The following is a 20,234-nucleotide window of genomic DNA, read 5'->3' on the forward strand; positions in this document are numbered from 1 at the left end:
CGACTGAATACTACTTATTCTTCTGCGTTATCACCTCTGAATTACAGAGCTGCTGCTGTGACTGTTGGCTGCAGAATAGGTGCGAGCTTCCGTGCAAGCTGACTAGTACTAGGAAACGTATATTAGGAAATGGTCTATGTGTGTCCAGATCACCAACGGTCTTAAAATCTTGGCAGAGGACCCTGTTTCTTAGAGTAGGTCATAGAGGGCCATCAAAGTTTCCGCAGTATAGGAGCAGAGATAAAGATTCAAGTTCAGGCTCTAGACTTAGAGGAGTCCTGGACTTGAATATGAGCTGTTCTCTTATTAACTGTGTCTCTGCCTGCCGAGTTACTTCTCAGAGTTTCAATGTTACTACTTAAAAATGGCCATAGTCATAGTGTCGACCTGAATTTGTATGAAAATGAATGCGAAGTTTTGAGCACGTGGTCTGTAACATAGCAGGCATTCTCCATAATTGGCATCTATTATTAATTAAGAGGCTAAGGTCTTAGGTGATGAGGCTCCTGTGGGTGAAGTTACAGATGTAGAGACTGGGGAGGGAGCAAGCCATTCTAACACTCTTGAAGAAAATGTCCCTTGGGACACCCAGGTTTCAACAACTTGGGAGTTTAGTGATAATTAATCTAAAACAGGAAATTCAAAACAGAGAAGTTAGACTTGAGTTTCCAAGCATAAAAATGTCACCATGACTTCAAATATGGAGTCATCACAGCAATATCACTGTGATAATATATCTACCTATGTCTTTAAATGATATTTATTCTGTTACCAAAGCAAGAGGTTAAGAGCTCAGAATAAAATGGTGTCTAAAATCTTAGACTGAATCAGAAGTGACTTCAATGGATCTAGGAATTACCATTTTGTTGGGAAAAGCAAACCAAAACCCCAATAAACCAAGGACTGCCAAGTGGACAAACATCCGAACTGTGGAGAAGATTCAGTTGTAGGCCAAACTTTTTATAGATTCTTTTGCGTTTAATGGTAATACACATATGTGCCTCCCCTAAACGCTACTCTTGGAGGTACAGAAGGATGGATACCGAATCACATTCATTCTTGTATTCCCCACCGTTATTGAAGAAACAGTAAATATTCCAATATTTATAGAACTGAAATGAATTTGTGAAATAGAATGGGCTTCAAAGGAAGGGGCTGGCCATTTGGGGCCTTGAGCTTCAGTGCTGTTGTGCTTATATTCTACATAATTATTTTCTCAATATCTAAAGAGTTTTAGTTTAACTAAATTAGTCTAAATAGCAGACATTTAGTCTATAATAGATGTTTGCAATCAATCAAAATGAGCTCGTTGACTGAGTACCTAAAGGACTAGGAATGTGACAACTTAAAACTTAAGATCTGTGGGGTAGACTTGACTCATTCTGCCTTATGTAGCTGGAAATAAATACTGCCTTTGGATGAATTCTGAACTAGGAGTTTAGAGTTCCAGTCTTCCCTGTGCCCATTACCACCTCAGACATCTATGAAATGGTGACACCTCTTATTCAGGGAAGTAAAGTTCATAAAAGAATGATTAAGTATAAAGGAAATCTACATCATTTGCTAGTTCATCTTTTTCTTGGGTTTGAATTATTAGTATAAAATATGGATTTTATTTGAGGGCGAGGAAACAAGAATATGTTCTGAGAGTTATACCTATAGGAATTTTTCCCTCAATCATCTTTTTTCAATCAGTAGAAAGGAAAGAACATCAGTTTATGTTGATGAAGATGGAGGGAAAACGTAAGAGAAGCCAAAGAAAGCAGACACTGGAAGAGAATGTGACCAAAACTTTTGAAACCACAAATCAAAGCAGTGAATAAAAGCTATTCTTTTTTTCTAAAAGGTCAGCTCAAACTTCAATAAATAGGTGGAATATGCTTTTGCAAATGCACATCTTTATGTTGAACCAGGCTGTGTTTTTAAAAAACCAGTAAGTGCTGAAATAATGAATGATGGGGATTGGATTTTTTTAATCTTTTCTCTTTTTTTTTTTTGGATTGAATCTTTACTATTAAAAAGTGTATCATCTTTTTATATTAGTATCAATAAAGCATTTTAGATACCCAACAGCTTGGTACCATAAAAAGTAAAACTGGGCTTATTTAGATATTTACTTTACTCCTACTTAATGTTAGAGTGATGCAGAAAATAAGCAAATAAAGATTCTTCTCCTTTTTAAAAGAAGAGTTTAGGAATAACAATCATACAACAACCATAATGCTGGATTTTTTTTTTTTAAGTACACGCGATAAATGTTACACGAAGCCAATCCTTGTGATCAAATATTTGAGTTTCTTAAACCAGAAAAGTTTATAGGTCAAACAATGTGCAAATCCTATTACCCACAAGAGTCCTCTAAGAGGACAGTCACCGTTCAATATTTGTTGTGTTTTATTTTGTTATACTTTTATTGTGCTTCTCCACCCCCGCATCCTCCCTTTTTATACACTTTTAAAAACTGTGTAACAAGTTTGTGTTAAGTATCCAACAAAGGCAGGCAGTCTTTGAGGGGGAGAAATAAAACATGTTTCATGTTTTCCACTATTTTTGCGGTCTCTAGAGGGTAAACAGGGAAGGGGATGAGGGAAAAACACCCTCACGTCCGAATCAGAATGCCAAAATACGCATCGTTGTGAAGCTATTGATGAGATGCCATCTACGGGACAGCGGCATCTGCACACGCGTCCTTAAGAAGTAAGACAATTAGAATAAATGTGAAGCGCTGTTTCTCGGCTTGGAAATCTGAAAGTTCGCCCCAGACCTCCCTAGGGATTTATAAAACACCAACGGTGCTTTCGGCTCAAATAATTCCCAGCCCCGCGGGAATGCATGCTGCAGTGCATTCCACAAAACTCTGCCATGCCTTTTCTCTACTATAGAATCGGGGGCAAAAAAAGAGGCCGGGCGCCACAGAAAGAGTTCAAGCACAAGTCTGTCCACGTTTAAAGCTCCAGAAAGCCGTGTCCACTTCCAACTCGCCCCTGGCGGAGAAGTTTGGGCAGCGCGCGTCCTCCCGCCCCGGCTGGGTCCACCGGAGGATACTTACTGGGCTGAGCCAACTTTGCTCTCCCTCTTCCCGAGCACTTTGGCAGACTTTGTGTCGTCCACATCTTGCTGTAGTTCGGTCATCAGGGCCACGTCTGGAGGGCACCTTCACACCGTCTCCTCCTCCCCGCTTCCCCGGCTCCCACCGTCCGGGTTGCAGGCCCCGCGAGCCCTCCGCGCCCTCCCCCGCGCCCTGGGCCGCTCGGTGCATCCGGGCCGCCCGCGCCGGGGGCCGCCAACCTGGACACGTTCGGGCAGGCGCGATTGGTCCGGGCGAGAGGGGCCGAGCCGGGAGGGAGGGAAGGGGAGGGTCGAAGCGAAGTGACAGCCTCTCCTCCCAACCCAGGAGGCAGAGGAAGAGAAAAAGGAAACCTGTAGAACTCGTCTTTCTGGGAGAGGAAGCTAATTGGCCAAGCAGGTGAAATATTTGCCTAACCCGGCGCCCTATAAGTAGCCTCCTAGGAAACTGGGCCTTTTTTTTTTCTTCTATTTAGACTGTAACTATGGAGGTTGAACAGTGGGCAACCAGCTTAGATACGGGAAACCATAGGGCTTATCGCGCACGGATGCGCTGGGTAGGCAGGCCTGTTCCCCAGCCCACATTATTCAAGCAGGGAGTAGCCTTCTTGAGGACTGCCTGACAGAGCTTAAGCAATAGGTCGGTCGTGCAGCAGAGGTGATATGAGCTGGTTGCCTGGTTAACCCTTCCTAGTTGATGAGGGTAGAGGGGCGGATGGAGAAGCAGCCATCACAATCTCACCAGCAACTTGCCTACTATGCGCCCAGCCAATGAAACGAATGCCTCTTCTTCCCCATCTTGCTGATTCTATCTGAAGTTTTGTGTTTGGAGCATCCACTTACTCAGAGCTACCATGTTCCAGGCATTACTCTAAACATCCATTTAGTAGAAAGAGAAAAGAAAAAACTTTCCTCTGCCCTTCTAGGTTCTTCTGGCTAGTTGAAGAATTACACTGAAGTGAGATAGATTAACAGGATAAGATCAAATTTAATTACCTGCGTTCAGGGAACTGCCCAAACATATGAGACCCAAGAACAAGTCAGGCAATTGAGGCTTATGAGCCACCTGAGAAAAGAGAATAGGGCAGGCAGGGATTTGGGACTTCAAAGTGTCAACTGAAAAAAAAAAAAAAAAAAAAAACCCTGCCCAATCTAAAAGTTGAGAATTATGTTTTATTTGGCAGACTTAAGCCCAACAGACAGCATTTCAGATAGTACTAAAAGGCTGATTGAAGTAAGGGAAGAGCCGGGATATATAGGAGTTTTGGCAACAAAAACCTTAAAAGATGACTATTAATCAAAGAATAATTGAGCTTCCCAGGTGGCTCTAGTGGTAAAGAACCCACCTGCCAATGCAGGAAACATAAGAGAGGTGGCTTCCATCCTTGGGTGGGGAAGATCCCCTGGAGGAGGGCATGGAAATGCACTTCAGTATTCTTGCCTGGAGAATGCCATGGACAGAGGAGCCTGTCGGGCTACAGTTGATAATGTGGCAAAGAGTTGGACACAACTGAAGTGCCTTAGCATGCAAAGAAAAAACAGACATCTCAGTTAATGAATTTAGCACTTTTCTAGGAGGAGAAGGGGACAACAGAGGATGAGATGGCTGGATGGCATCACCGACTTGATGGCATCACCAACTCGATGGACATGAGTTTGGGTAAACTCCGGGAGTTGGTGATGGACAGGGAGGCCTGGTGTGCTGCAGTTCATGGGGTCACAAAGAGTCGGACACGACTGAGCGACTGAACTGACTGAACTGACTATGTATGGGGAGATGCAAGACTCTGTATTTATTGAAATCGTTCCTTGATATCCACCTTAACTGTCTAGGGCCAGTGTCCTTTTTTCCATCCTAAATCCCATCAGGGTGCACAGTTGATGGGGCTGTAATATCTGTTGTTTACTAATACGGCAGGCAACATTCTTATCCACAAAAGGGAAGGAAGGCCATTCACAAAAAGATTAAAATGAGCAAATATTTGATAAAATGTTTGCTGGGCCATACAGAAACAATGGAACACAGAGAGGAATTTTAACAAACAGACTCTGCTTAGGTTCCTCCCTGTGTACACGCCTAGTTTGTATCATACTGTAGTAATCTACAGTGACAAGTCCCTTCCTGGATCAGGTCTTCTAGCTAAATTTTCTTTGGCAGTTAGAGGAGAGGTCAAAGATTCTTCTCCAATCTTTTGAGCCTTGATTATTTTTAGCTTGAAATAATCTGCATGCCAAATGGATACATTTCGGAATGGCAAATTTTGCTCCCCTACAATAGCAAATAAGGTATGTGTTGGTAGATTTCTGATTTACTACAGAGTAGTTAGGATTAAGAAAAACGAATATAAAACCTTATTGTTGGAGGTTTAACTTTATGGCTGGGAAAAAAATGACTGACTCTATGCTCTGGGGCTGCTTTCAATTTTTCTTTTAAAAATGATTTTAGATTTAAGAATAATTACAAAGAATAGGCAACCATAACATTTATTTGTGGAGGAAAAATGTTGCCTGCCAACAAGCCACTGGAGCTACCCACAACTGTGCACCCTGAGGGGATTCACGATGGAGAAAAACAGGATACTGGCCCTAGACAGGTAACGTGCACATCAAAGGTATTATTTCAATAAACCCAGATTCTTGCATCTTCCCTTACACAGAAAAATGCTAAATTTATTAATTTGAAGTTTCTGGCTTTCTTTAACAGTAATCTTTTGGTTCAACTACCTGTGTTGTTAGGGCTTTGTTTTTGTTTTTTGCAAAAACTATAATCTGGCTCCCCCCTTACCTCTTTGGAACAGTGCCTCAGAGCAATCTGAGAAACTGTCTCCCATTCCATGGAATACAATATAATTCTCAGCTTTTAGGTTGTGCACTTTTTTCAGTCAACAATGTGTGTATAAAAAAACCAAAACGTATCCTTCTAAATAACCTCAAACATTTTGAAAGTGAAAGTCCTTTCTCCGAAGTTTTCCTGTTCCCTCTATGTTTAGTAGCTGAGAGGACAAAAACATCTTTTTGTGACCTTCTTGCTCCAAAAATGACTCTCATGACACTTGAAAAGTAAGTAAAAGAAAAAAGTTTACAGAAATTCCATTTGAGTTGGCTTGGTCAGACCTCTCTCTCCCTGTTTTTTTTTTTTTTTTCCTCTGCACGAGCCTCTCTGGGCAGGGTGGGGAAGGCTCTGGGTGACCCAGAGGCTTGGAGATATTACTCATGCCTTCAGGCTCCCGGTCCCTTCTCTAATTCACCATTGTACTTGGGATGGGTATGGATTTAGAATATAGAGGAGGTTATCACCATCCCAAACTCTGGGTAGTGACTCTCTCATTAAAACTCAGGTGTACTTCAAGCCACCCTCACTGCAGGATTCAGATCAGAAATGACTTTTCGGCCCCCTAAGTAATTTTTTTTTATTGCTGTTAAAGTATGTAACATAATATTTTAAGCATTGGTAAGTGTACAATTTAGGGACATTACATTCATGATGTATGTAACCATCACCACCATCTAGACTCAAAACTTAAAAAAATCACCCCAACATAACTATATCTATTCAACAATAATTCCTCCATCCCACCTTCTCCCAGGCCTTGGTAACGTCTATTCTATTTTCTGTCACTATGAATTTCTCCATTCTGGGGCCTTCATGAAAGTGGAATCAGACAACATTTTTCCTTCTGTGTCTGCTTTATTTCATGAAGCATAATGTTTCCAGGTCCATCCAAGTTGTAGCATTTATTAGTATTTTATTCTCTTTTTTGTTGTTGTTAAATAATATTTGATTGTATATGCATATTCCACACTTGTTTATTCATTCATCCCTGGAACACTTGGATTGTTTCTACCTTTTGGCTATTGTGAATAATTCTGGAATGAACACTGATGTACAAATATCTGTTTGAGTTCCCACTTTCAATTCTTTTGGGTATATACCTAGGAGTGAAATGCTGGATCTTTTGGTAGTTCTAGGTTCAACCTTTTCAGAAACCATGGTCAGATTTCTTCTGATGCATGAGTAAGGGCCAGTGTTCATAGCTTCCCTGCACAGGCTTACAGTTGAACTAAGTTCAGTTGCCCTGAAATGTGTTCCTCAGTGCCTGAGATGAGGAATTCCAGAAGTGTGATCTTAAGTGAGAAAGGGAGAGAAAGGTAGGGGTAAGGGAGGGATTTGAGGAGGAGCAGGTGGGGAAAATAGTTGATAGTGTGGGGAGGAATTAGAAAGGAGCTAGGGGGACTTCCCTTAGTCCAGTGGCTAAGACTCCCTGCTCTCAGTGCAAGGGGCCTGGGTTTGATCTCTGATCAGGCAACCAGATCCTGGATCCTACAACAAAGATGCTGTGTGCTGCAACTAAGACCTGGTGAAGCCAAATGAATTTGAAAAAAAGAAAGAAAGGAGCTAGTAAATGACATTATTTTACTTAGTGGCATTTGATTAAGTGTAAAAGATGCTGTCAGACAGCTTCATAATTTGAGCTGTTCTACAATAAGGCTTCCCTGGTGGCTCCGTGGTAAAGAATCCTCCTGCCAATGCAGGAGACCCAGGTTCGATTCCTGGATCAGGAAGATGTCCTGGAGAAGGAAATGGCAACTCATTCCAGTATTCTTGCCTGGAGAGTCCATGGACAAAGGAGCCTGGTGGGCTACAGTCCAAGGGGTCTCAAAGAGTCGACACAACTGAGCGACTGAGCATGCACAGCAGTGAAACAATAGGGGAAACTTAATTATAGTGTGATAAAATAGACATAAGATTATGTCTAAAATACATTTTGGGGATACCCTTTGATTTCACACCAGTGAAAAAAAAGCTCTACCCTCTATTTTCCTTCCTACAAGACTCTGGGAACAAAATTTCTTCTTTCTGATATCAAAGAAAAATTCTAGCTGATACTTTTTCCAGGTGTTGAAGCAGTTCTAGCAGAAAATGTCTAACCTATCACCTTTCAGGATATAGGGGTTTCCATTCAATAGCTTAGAATATTGTGAATAGAGAACATTGCCTGACATTTCCTAAACAAAGGATGTTGCCCATCATCTCTTTTCTACAAGGATCAAGCCATTAGCCACTCCAGGTAACCATCGATGGTGCACCCTGAGGGGAATTCAGGATAGAGAAAACCAGGAAGATTTTATGTACTTTGGATACTGGTCCTAGATACTAGATAGTTAAGATGCATACATATCTAAGGAATAATTGTAATGAACTGAGTCTTATATCTTCCAGCATATAGAAAAACATTAAAAACATTGAGATGTCTATTCTTTGTGATTAGCAGTGACTTTTTGACATTTGACTGCATATTTTTTTTCCCCCCAGCAAAAAATTCGTATATATCCTGGCTCCTCTGTTGCCTCCTCTACCTCTTTGCTATGAGAGACTGTCTCCTGGGACATAGTCCTCAGTAAGATCCTCAAATAAAGCTCAACTCGAAACTTTCAAGTTGTGCAGTGTTTCTTCAGTCAAATATTGATCAGATTGTGGTCTGCTTTTAACATGATCAGATACACTGGACATCTGTCCATAGTCTTGGGGCAGAGTTCAAATATGAGTTTGGAGATTTGAGTGGCTATTTGGTTGCAATGTATGGTCAAGTAGTTATGTAATTTACAACACAGGGCAGGGTATGTAATTATTAGTCAACATTAGCACATGTAAAGTGTCATCACAATCCTGTAATTTTATGCATAATGTCTGATGACGTATGTCTTAGAAGATGTTGATGCTCTTATCAATATGCAACCTGGAAGTGCTGTAATAATTTAACTATGCATATTATTTAATATACATCACAAGTCAAATAATTTTAGGAACTCTCTTCGGACCATTCCTGTTTTCAATTTAAGGTCACTATGCAGAGGAGAAAATGAGAAAAGATTGAGAGAGTTCAGAGGAGCGCTAGTACAGTGACTGGAGAAGGCAATGGCACCCCACTCCAGTACTCTTGCCTGGAAAATCCCATGGATGGAGGAGCCTGGTAGGCTGCAGTCCATGGGATCGCTAAGGGTCGGACACGACTGATCGACTTCACTTTCACTTTTCACTTTCATGCATTGGGGAAGGAAATGGCAACCCACTCCAGGGTTCTTGCCTGGAGAATCCCAGGGACGGGGGAACCTGGTGGGCTGCTGTCTCTGGGGTCACACAGAGTCAGACACGACTGAAGTGACTTAGTAGTAGTAGTACAGTGACACTTAAAAACTTAATTAGATGACTTTAAAAAAACTTATATGAAAGTTAAGAAGCATTATGTGAAGGGGACCTCTACTGAGTGATTTTTGTCAAAAATTAAGGAAAGTTTCCTAATGAATACACTCATTAAATGTTGGAGTGGGAATGTATATAGTAGGCTATGAAGTCTCCTACTGTAGAGGCCTTTGAAAATATTTTAAAAATCAAATAGAATGGGACTTCCCTGGTGGTACAGTGAATAGAAATCCACCTGCCAATGCAGGGAACACACATTTGATCCCTGGCCTGGGAAGAACATGCCAAGGAGCAAAAAAAGCCTTTGTGCCACGGCTACTGAGCCTGAGCTCTACAGTCCAAGAGCTGCAGCTACTGAGCTGGAATGCTGAAACTCCTGAAGCCTGTGTGCCGAGAGCCTTGCTCCATGATGGAAGCCACAGCAATGAGAAGTCTGTGAACCATGACAAGGAACAGCCCCCTTTCTCACTGCAACTAGAGAAAGCCTGCACACAGCAATGAAGACCCAGTGGAACCAAAAATGAATGAATGAATTAATTTAAAAAATCAAATACAATGATTTCAAGCCAGTATTTCCCAAGCCAAGTTATTCTGCAGATGGGGAAATTTGAAATACTCGATTTCTTTTTTTTTTTTTGAAATACTCGATTTCTTTCTCTAAGGATGAGGCAAGAACTAAGTTTAGCACCTGTATTGAAATGAACAGGCAAGATCATAAGGGCTTACTGCTCTAGGGGCAGATAGTGGTTGGGAAAAACTAGTATAAATCTGTTTCTATAAGAAAGCAGAAGCAATAACAAAACTCTTCCAGCTCAGTACTCTGTTTTTAACTTGAAAAAAAAGGAGGGGTCTTCCCCAGTGGTCTAGTAACTAAGACTGCACTCTTATGCAGGGGGTCAAGGTCTGATACTGGTCAAGGAACTAAATCCCACATGCCACAACAAAGCATTCCGAATGCTGCAACTCAAAGATTCCATATGCTGCAACTAAGACCCAGTGCAGCCACATAAACAAGTAATAATAAATAAACTCTTATATAAACAAAAAATAAAGTACCACCATATAAACAATGAATTAAAATCTACCCTGAAGTTATGTATCTATTTTCTGTGTGATAAATGTTAAAAACCACAATATGTAAAGTGGGGAGGCCTCTGAGACCACCCCATATAGTGCTTTTCACACTATAAGATTCTGGCAGATGGTTAGGGGAGGAGCTGGCATTTGAGCTTAGGTCTTCTGATTCCAGTCTCTACTTCTGACCACAACACCAATACATAGCCTGTCCTGCTTCCAACAGAACTCTTCCACTTGTATCTCTTTCATTGATTTCTTTTTTGTGTTAGTTTCAGTTGGAGGGAGGGGGGAACGGGTTGTGTATCACACACTACCCAGAGTTAAAAAATCAAACCCCTACTATGATTTTTCATATAAGAGGAGAGTGAGAAAGTTGGCTTAAAACTCAACATTCAGAAAACTAAGATCATGGCATCTGGTCCCATTACTTCATGGCAAAAAGAGGGGGAAACAATAGAAACAGTGACAGAGTTTATTTTCATGGGCTCCAAAATCACTGCAGATGGTGACTGTCACCATGAAATTAAAAGATGCTTGCTCCTTGGAAGAAAAGCTATGACCAACCTAGACAGCATATTAAAAAGCAGAGACATTACTTTGCCAACAAAGGCCCATCTAGTCAAGGCTATAGTTTTTCCAGTAGTCATGTATGGATGTGAGAGTTGGACTGTGAAGAAGGCTGAGCGCCCAAGAATTGATGCTTTTGAAATGTGGTGTTGGATAAGACTCTTGAGAGTCCCTTGAACAGCAAGGAGATCCAACCTGTCCATCCTAAAGGAAATCAGTCCTGAATATTCATTGGAAGAACTGATGCTGAAGTGGAAACTCCAATACTTTGGCCACTTGATGTGAAGAACTGACTCATTTAAAAAGACCCTGATGCTGGGAAAGATTGAAGGTGGGAGGAGAAGGGGATGACAGTGGATGAGATGGTTGGATGGTATCACCGACTCAATGGACATGAGTTTGAGTAAGTTCTGGGAGTTGGTGATGGACAGGGAGGCCTGGCATGCTGCAGTCCACGGGGTTGCAAAGAGTCGGACATGACTGAGTGATTGAACTGAACTGAACTAGAGTTTTGTGACTTACCCAGAATTACAGTGGTCCCATGAGGATGAAGAACCAGCTTTTCTGACTTCCAGTGGGTGCTTATAAAGGAGAATAAGAGAGTGAACAGTGCAAACAAAGTCTGTTAATTGCAGAGGCACCTGCCTTATTAAAGAGTTGGGGGTGGGCAAAGCCCAAGGACCCTTAGACATATGTTATGCTTACAAGGAACATAATGTATGAATCTAGAGCTATCTTTTTCTATACAATTCAAATTTTTTATCTATTTATTAATTTTGTCTGGGCTGGGTCTTTGTTGCTGCACAAGGTTTTCTCTAGCTGTGGTGGGTGGGGGCTGCTCTCTAGTTACTGAACACAGACTTCTCACTGTGGTGGCTACTCTCATTGTGCAGCACAGGCTCTAGGGCGCATGGGCTTCAGTAGTTGTGGCCCACAGACTCAATATTTGTGGCACATGGGCTTAGCTGCTCCGCAGCTTGTGGGATTGTCCCGGATCAGGGATTGAACCCTTGTCTCCTGCACTGACAGGTGGATTCTTTACCACTGAGCCACCAGGAGCTAGCTTTGGTGGCCGCATTTCACAGTTATCTGCAGTTATTGCTGCATGACTAACCACCTCAAAGCTTGGTGGCTTAAAACAATATGTATTATTTTCTCTTATGGTTCAGTGTACTGATGGAGCTCAGCTGGCTAGTTCCCATTTGGGGCCTCTCATGCAGCTGCAGTCGGATGGCCCCAGGGTTGGAGCCATTTGAAAGTTCAGCTGATGGATGTGCGCACTCATATCCATGCTTCAACTGAGATAAGTGAACTGGCTGGGGACCAGCTGAACATTTGAGTCTCTCTGCATGGCCCTCCACGTGGCTAGATTGGGCTTTCTTACACATGGAAGTCCCAATATAGCTGGGTTTTTTAACTTGGGGGTTGGCTTCCTCCAGAATATGTGTTCCATGATACCGAGATGGAATCTGCAAGGCTTCCTATGCGATAGCCTGGGACATCAGGTGTCACCTCTGCTTCATTCTGTTGGACACAGATGAGGCACAGTGCCAGCTCAGGTTCAAGGCAAAAGAACTACCCAAGGTGTGAATACCAGGAGTGCAGTTCACTGTGGGCCAACTTTGGAGACCAGCTACCACAGTGCAGACAAGAGATGAGGTCCTCTGAGGCTAGATACATTGTCATTGGGCATGTGCGTAAATGGGCATTTCTAACAGCACTGTTCTAAACTTGAGAGATGTGGACATAGACAAAACAAGAAAAACCCATACTGCTTACATTCTCGTGGAAGAGATCAAAGACTGTTTTACATAGGAAGATCAAGGAAGCCTCTGTAACAGGTGACATCTCTGCTGAGACTTGAAGGAGAGGAAGACAGAAGCTATATGACATCTGGGGGCAAAGCTTACCAGCCACAGGGAAGGACATGGGGAAAGGCCTCCAGGTGGGACTAAGCTTGGCATATTTGAGGAGGGGCAAGAAGGTCACTGTTGTACACCTCACCTGGAGTAAAAGGAGGGAAGAGAAGGGTGGAGGGAGATGGTCTCATAGAGATATTATCTTCTCTGCCCATTTGTTTATTATCTGTCCTCTCCTGCTTGAATGAAATCTTTTCAAAAATAAAAGACTTGTCTGTTGTGTTAGCCACTGTATTCACAGTACCTGGTTCATGTTAGATGCTCAATAAATACGTGCTGAATGAATGAATGAATCATTGAATGACTGTTTCCAGCCAGTGGTTCTCAACCACACTCCAGCTCTCCTGAGATGTTGATGTTGAATAATATCAGTCTTTTTTTTTTTTTTCAATTTGCAGGGGGTAAAAAAAGAGTGCATGAAAAGAAATAGAACTTAAATCCTTTCTAAATCCTCCCTCCCAATTTAGGAAGGAAAACCTTAGGCCTGTGCTGCTTCTCGCTTGTCTGCTAGCTGAGGACAAGTGCTTCAAACAGGTCAGAGAGGTCACATGACTCCCAGATGGTCTAGCTCCAGAGGAAGTCCAAGAATTACTGTTTATAACCCACAGGCAACAATTTAAAGTGATGGAATCACTCCTATTTTCATAGAGAAACATTCATACAGCTACTTCCTTTCCTTGTTTTGGGAACTAAGGATCATGCCATGAGCATGCGGACTGGCCTTTCTCTTTCTTTGCACCCTGGTTTGGCATGTTCTGTTTCCCTCCCTATGAAATGTTTGACAAGGCAGTCTATGTAGCACAATCAGCACACTGTTTCAAAGCCAGGTAACATTTAATTATTATTAGTTTCTTCAAGTTGCATTTTTTCTTAATGTCACCAATATCATAGACTTTTAATGGCTTTTCATTCTTTTTTTACATACCTTCATTTTTTTTTTTTTGACAATTCCTGTTAGCATTTGGTTATCTCTTCTTCCAATCTGTTCTCCATGTAGCGCTATTTATTTTAAAAAATTTGTCTAACAAATAACCTGACAAAGAAGGAACATGGGAGAGGGAAACAAAAAACACCTCAGGCAAATAAAATTTATTTATCTCTCAAGTTTACTTTGCTTTTACTTTTTGGCTGATTCATAAACAGAACCTACATTTGAGGCAAATTGTGCAGTCTATCTGTCCTTCCTTTTTCCCTTCCTTTCTTCCTCCTTTCCTTTTCCCTTCCCTCCAATCAACACTTTTTGATGCCTTTTATGTGCAAGGCTATATTCTGGGTGTGGTTTCCCTGATGGCTCAGCAGTAAAGAATCCTCCTGCCAATGCAGGAGACTCAAGAGGTGTGGGTTCGATCTCTGGGTCAGGAAGTTCCCCTGGAGAAGGAAATGGCAACCCACTCTGGTATTCTTGCCTGGAGAATCCCACAGAGGATTCTGGTAGACTATGGTCCATGGGGTTCCAAAGAGTCGGACATGACTGAGCACGCACATAGTCACACAGTCTGCTTGCTGTGAGTTTGCAGTGCAATGGGAAAGTTCATTATACAGATATTTACAAAACATACACACACAAAACCTTAGTCAAAAACTCACCTTCATATATCACAACAAGACACTTGGATCAAGTAACATCATGATGTAAAGTCATGGGAGGGGCAGGAGATGGACATTTGAGTCTTCAGGTTCTTGTTTTTTGGGTCATACACCAGCCACCCCCTCCTCCATCCCCAGACATCTGCACAACTTGTTGAAAAGGCTCTAGGCTGGAAGTCAGGAGGACTGGGCTCTAGTCCAAGCACTGTGCTTGGAGCTGGAATGTGGATCTATTCATGGAACATGGCATTGAAGTAACAACACTGGCCTCAAGGGAAGGACCCTATATCTCACAGTTGTAGCTTCATCACTTTCTGCTTTACACAGATTGACTGTAAGAATGAGGAAAAAAAAAAAAACAAAACACCTTTTACACAGAAATGTTGCATTTACCCATTGCAAAATGCCAATTTTAAATAAATTAATTTTTTACTCTCTCATGAGGAGAGAGTAATCATGGAAACCTATTTCCTGTGGGAAGCTAGGGCCTTGACCTCCTTCCTGTAGGACTTTGTGCTTCTTTGCATTCATTTCTACTTTTAAAAGCAAACCAGATGAAAAGAGAATGTTTTCCTATGTGTTAAGATCACAGACTAAGTAAAATCAGAATTTAATTTTTAGTTTGAGTAGTAGTCAACAAAATGAAAAGTTCATCCTCCGTATCAAAAAATGTGTGTGTGTTTTTTTTAAATGACATATAGTAGAGGGAGATTTAGACATTGGAAATGCTTGGTGGTATAGAATCCCAAGTCCCCAGGTTTCAAAAATATATTGTAAAAAATTGTAGTAGACACTGCAGAGAAACAGGGGATGAGAGCTGTTGGGAATGGTTTTGGTTCCTAGCTTCTCAGTTGCCTGCCCCAGGTGGTCCTACAGTATTTGCTTTTCTGCCCTTGATATCTAAGTGTTTTCCCGTGCTATCCTGTCAGTAAACATATCCCTTGTTTGAGCTAGTTGAATGAATTTATCCCCAATTAAAGAGCCCTAGGAGGGGTGGAGAAGGGAATGGCTACCCACACCAGTATTGTTGCCTGGAGAATTCCAAAGACAGAGGTGCCTGATGGGTTACAGTCTATGGGGTTGCAAATAGTTGGACATGACTCAATGACTATCATTTTCACTTTCAGGAGGGGTGGATGTAGTGTAAAACCAGAGCACAGCTAAGAGTCAGACAGATCTTAGAGTCCTAGTATGCACCGTACATCCTGGACCAATGTCTTAACCTCCTCTAAGCCTCAATTTCCTTATCTGTGGGGAAAGAATGGGAACAGAAGTTAAATTATCTTGAAGGCTCATTGGGGAATTTAAAGAGCAAATATATATAAAGGAATTAGCACACATTGCCAGGTACATAGTAAGCACTCAAGTTGTATAAACTACTGATGATCCTTATTACATTATTACTGAGCAAGATAATATCTTAACAAATGAGGGTACTGCCCTCCTTAGTTCATCAGCTCTCAGTATTTAAAGACAGTGTGTGGAGCATTATGTCACATGCTAGACAGATTTACAAAAGCTATAGATGTAACTTCTCTTCCTCTGAGTCCTCGACCCTCTTCAGGTTGGTTTTCTCATGTCAGAAGCCAAGGCTGCATCCTTGTATCAGTGGCTTCGATATGTTTAACTTGCTGGAACTCAGCTATAATCTCTGGGTCATCCTTTGTTTTTTTTTTTTTCCCTCCTCTCTCTCAGATGTCTTTGCCACTGTAAAAGCTTTAGCTTAACTAGTAAATGAATCGTTGGAATCAAGAGTTAATCAGCATGAACTTTTATGGATTGAAGGCTTGTGATAGCTAAGATGACTGTATATCCTGGTTTGCTTGGGTTAGTCCTGATTTAGTTCTACTATTCTGGCATACTTATAATAGTGGCCCCTTTTACTCTCAAAAGGTGTGCCTATTTGGATAATTTATTGATAGCCAACATATAGTACTGGCCAAAGTGAAATATCATGTCAGTTCAGTTGTTAGGCTAGGCATCTGATGGACCAGACTCTTGGATCTTATTGTCTTGCTGCTCAGTAGAGTACCCTCTGTCACTCACTGTGCCCCCAAATTTATTTAATAACCTGAAAGTATGGAATGCTGGGGTGAAAATCGTTGTATACAAGAACGTCAAATTACCACAGTTACTTGAAAAACAACTCAAAGTTCATGCTCCATTAGTGTCAAATTGTTCACAGAGTTGATAGCTTCATGATCCAACCAGGAGTTTGGGTTTAAGTGTCTCACTGTTATTACTTATCTTGACTTTGCTAAACACAACGCAGACTTTTTGCTTAGACCTAATTGAGTTGTACTTATGTTGATACTGAAGTTGTAGACAGTCCAATTTAATTCTCCAGATGTCTTCTTTTATCATGTGTCTTCGGAAGAAAGAACTGGCTGCCTGACTCTTCTACAGAAAGAATTTGAAGTCTGCTGCCTCTGTTAACCAGGCTGTGGTTTTTAGTTTACCACTTAATGAGCTAATTCCTTAGAGCCTTGGGTATCTAATGGTTACTAAACCACCAATGTAAGTTTTGTAAAGAAAAACTCTTAGAACAGAAAACAAAATATCAGGTTTAGGATTCCTTTACTTTTTCATTTATCATTTTCTATTTTTGTTACCTGCTTTGTTTAAAATGTGAATAGTAGTTACCTTGTGGGTATGGACTAAGAAGAGGGTAGAGAACTTTCAAGGGCACTAGAAATGTTCTATATATATATTTGAGTGTGGTTACATGGGCATATGCCTAGGTAAAAGTTTTTGAGTGTACCGCCAAAATTTGTGCATTTTAATGTGTATAATGAAATAAGGAAAATCACTCAGGTCGTGTCTGACTCTTTGTGACCCCAGGTAGCCCGCCGGCCTCCTCTGACCATGGAATTCTCCAGGCAAGAATACTGGAGTTGGTAGCCGTTCCCTTCTCCAGGGAATCTTTCCGACCCAGGGATCGAACCTGGGTCTCCTGCATTGCAGCAGATTCTTTACCATCTGAGTCACCCGGGAAGCACAGATGTATATATAAGGTAAACCTCAATTAAAAGAAGTAAAATGAAGAGCATCAAATCTCTTTAGTCAGAGCTAGTTTAAAAAAATGTATTCTGGTTAATAAAGTAACAGAGAGAAGAAACAAAACACCTACATAAATAAAGTTCTTTATATCTATTTTTTTCTCTTAGTTATGAATATGATCTTTGTTTCTTACTGTTTTCTATGGATGTATATCTTATTATCTCCATCTTTGATAATAAAAGTTGAAATTATGACAAAAGAGTTTTTTAATAGGACTTTTTCTTCTTACTTCCATTCACATGTTTACTTCAGTATGTGACATTACAAAATTTAAAACTCTTAACTATGAACCTTTTGCACAACCCATGCAGTATCTACTGAAAGCTTCCTGAGCCATATCAGTCACAGCTTATAAATAGTATGTAGCTTCACCTCTTGATTTCCAGTTTATCATGTGATGGTTTAATAAGTCAGCTGAGTTATAGAAACAAAAACAGCAAAAGAAGCAAATAGCATTTGAAGAAAGTGAAAGTGAAAGTCTCTCAGTCGACTCTGAGTTTTGAAATCTCATGGACTATAGCCTACCAGGATCCTCTGTCCATGGAATTCTCTAGGCAATAATACTGGAGTGGGTAGCCATTCCCTTCCCCAAACAAATGCACTGCAAATTAGATCTAATGTATATTTTAGAAAATATTCGATGCCCTCAAATATCCTCTTTTACTTTACTATCTGCCTCCAAATGGTACCCTACTACTGTGTAGCCACACAGTGGTCTAAGATTTAGGTCAGTTCAAGAACTTTAATTATATACAGTTAAAGAAAAAGTAAGGGGGAAGGGGTTTCTCAGGTGGCGCAGTGGTAAAGAACCTGCCTGCCAACGAAGGAGACCCAAGAGATGAGGGTTTGATCCTTGTGTTGAAAAGATCCCCTGGAGGAGGGCATGACAACCTTTCCAGTTTCTTGCCTGGAAAATTCTATCAACAGAGGAGCCTGGCGGGCTACAGTCCATGGGGTCGCAAAGAGTCAGACATGACTGAGTGACTGAGAATAGTACACACAGCTAAGGGAAAAGAGAGATAAAAATTACTTGAGTGCCTTCTATGTGCCTGGCACTGTGCGTAGATAGCTAATCTTCACAACAACCCTATGAGGATTTTCGTATTGCATCAATGAAAAAACACTAAGGTTCAGAAAAATAAACAACTCTTCAGAGATCACACAGCTAATAATTCAGTTATGTTGATTTTTGAAGCTTACTCCTTTTGTGTTATCTCCAGTAGTATCACAAGAGGTGGGTTCTGAAGTGATTAAAAAATTCAAAGGGATTTTAGAGATAATCTCATCAGTCCCACTTGTTTGGAGGTAAGGAACTGGGTCTAAGGAGGTTATTTTTTGTCTACCTGGACAGCACACAGCTCAATTGTTATTTCTTTTTGGAAGCTCCCTCTACTTCTCTCATCTCCCTACCTCATCCTGCCTCACTAACCTACCCTAATCAGAATTAAAATCATTTGTATATATTTTATGGTATGAAAGAATGACTTTTGGAGCCTGAGTTTAAATCCCCTATCTACCATGTACGAGATGCGTGACCATGATTAAGTTACTTAACCTCTCTGAGCTTCAGTGTCTTCATTGTGAAAAAGAAGAAAATAATAGTACCTGTCTCGTAGAGTGGTTGTGATAATTAAATGTATTAATAAAACATGGATTAAATTTAATGTATTAAAACATAGATAGCCTTTCTCCCAATAAACCTATGTTGGACATGTGTAGTGAGCAAGAAACTTTGTTAGAGACACTGAAATTTTGTTCTTATTCATTGCACAGTATAAGCTCACTTCATATGTTTCAGGGTATTTCTGTTCAGTCTCTATATACAGGACCTTTCTTCTAGACCATTTACTAACAGTGGAAAAAAACAAGTAGATTGATGTTCGTGATATGCTTCATAGGCTTTATTTACAAGTGGAACAATATGACTGAGCGACTTCACTTTCACTTTTCACTTTTCACTTTCACGCATTGGAAAGGAAATGGCAACCCACTCCAGTGTTCTTGCCTGGAGAATCCCAGGGATGGGGGAGCCTGGTGGGCTGCCGTCTATGGGGTCGCACAGAGTCGGACATGACTGAAGTGACTTAGCAGCAGCAGCAGCAGCAGCAATATATTGTCATGTGATTAAAATGTTCATTGCATCAGATTGTACTTTCCCTTTCTCTTTCCCTTTGGAAGCCTACTAGCAGCAGATGCTATAGAAATTTAAGGGCCCTGGGGACCTTAAGATTCTGGGGGACACAGAATCTGCCTCTATCAGAAAAATAAACAAACAAAAAAACACCGGTAGCCCTTTAAAATGGGGTATGGTATGTAATAAGTGTCTCATGAATATCAGCGATTCATTTTTGTTGTTATGTAGTATAATATTTCTCTCTTGATTTATGGTTAAATGTGTGTAGGCTTGCCTTTCTGGTGGGATTGAGATGGGTCTGGCACATCTTGGTAATTCTCCCTTCAGTGCTAAGATTGATTTTTAACAATTCTAGACACGGGAGTTCCTCAGCACTCTGGTGGTTAAGAATTTGCCTTCCAATACAAGGGGTGCAGCTTTGATCCCTGGTCAAAGAACTAAGGTCCCACATGTCAGAAATGGAGGGGTACAACAAAAAATTTAAAAAAGAAACAAAAAACCAATTCTAGACATAGAACAAAGACCTGTTGAATTGATTTCATTTACCTAACTAACGAGTTTTCAAATCTTCCAAATATCACTAGTTAACAACTCCATCCCCACTCCAGTACTCTTGCCTGGA

General features: G+C 41.0%; 1 protein-coding gene across 4 annotated transcripts in view; it reads right to left on the bottom strand.

Moving 5' to 3' along the window:
• GRAMD2B (GRAM domain containing 2B) overlaps positions 1–20,234 on the bottom strand; it is a 119,449-nt gene that overhangs the window by 73,488 nt on the left and 25,727 nt on the right. Inside the window, exon 1 of one of the 4 annotated variants that reach the window (XM_005209090.5) lies at positions 3,050–3,261. The exons of 2 other annotated variants lie outside the window; for them this stretch is intronic. In XM_005209090.5, the coding sequence (XP_005209147.1) occupies positions 3,050–3,132 (83 nt within the window). In that variant the 5' untranslated portion in view covers positions 3,133–3,261. Of the gene's footprint in view, positions 1–3,049; positions 3,262–20,234 lie in introns of those variants that run through there. One more of the 4 variants, NM_001079579.1, reaches the window with a different exon arrangement.

Source organism: Bos taurus, chromosome 7 (genome assembly GCF_002263795.3).
Source record: "Bos taurus isolate L1 Dominette 01449 registration number 42190680 breed Hereford chromosome 7, ARS-UCD2.0, whole genome shotgun sequence".
NCBI lineage: Eukaryota > Metazoa > Chordata > Mammalia > Artiodactyla > Bovidae > Bos > Bos taurus.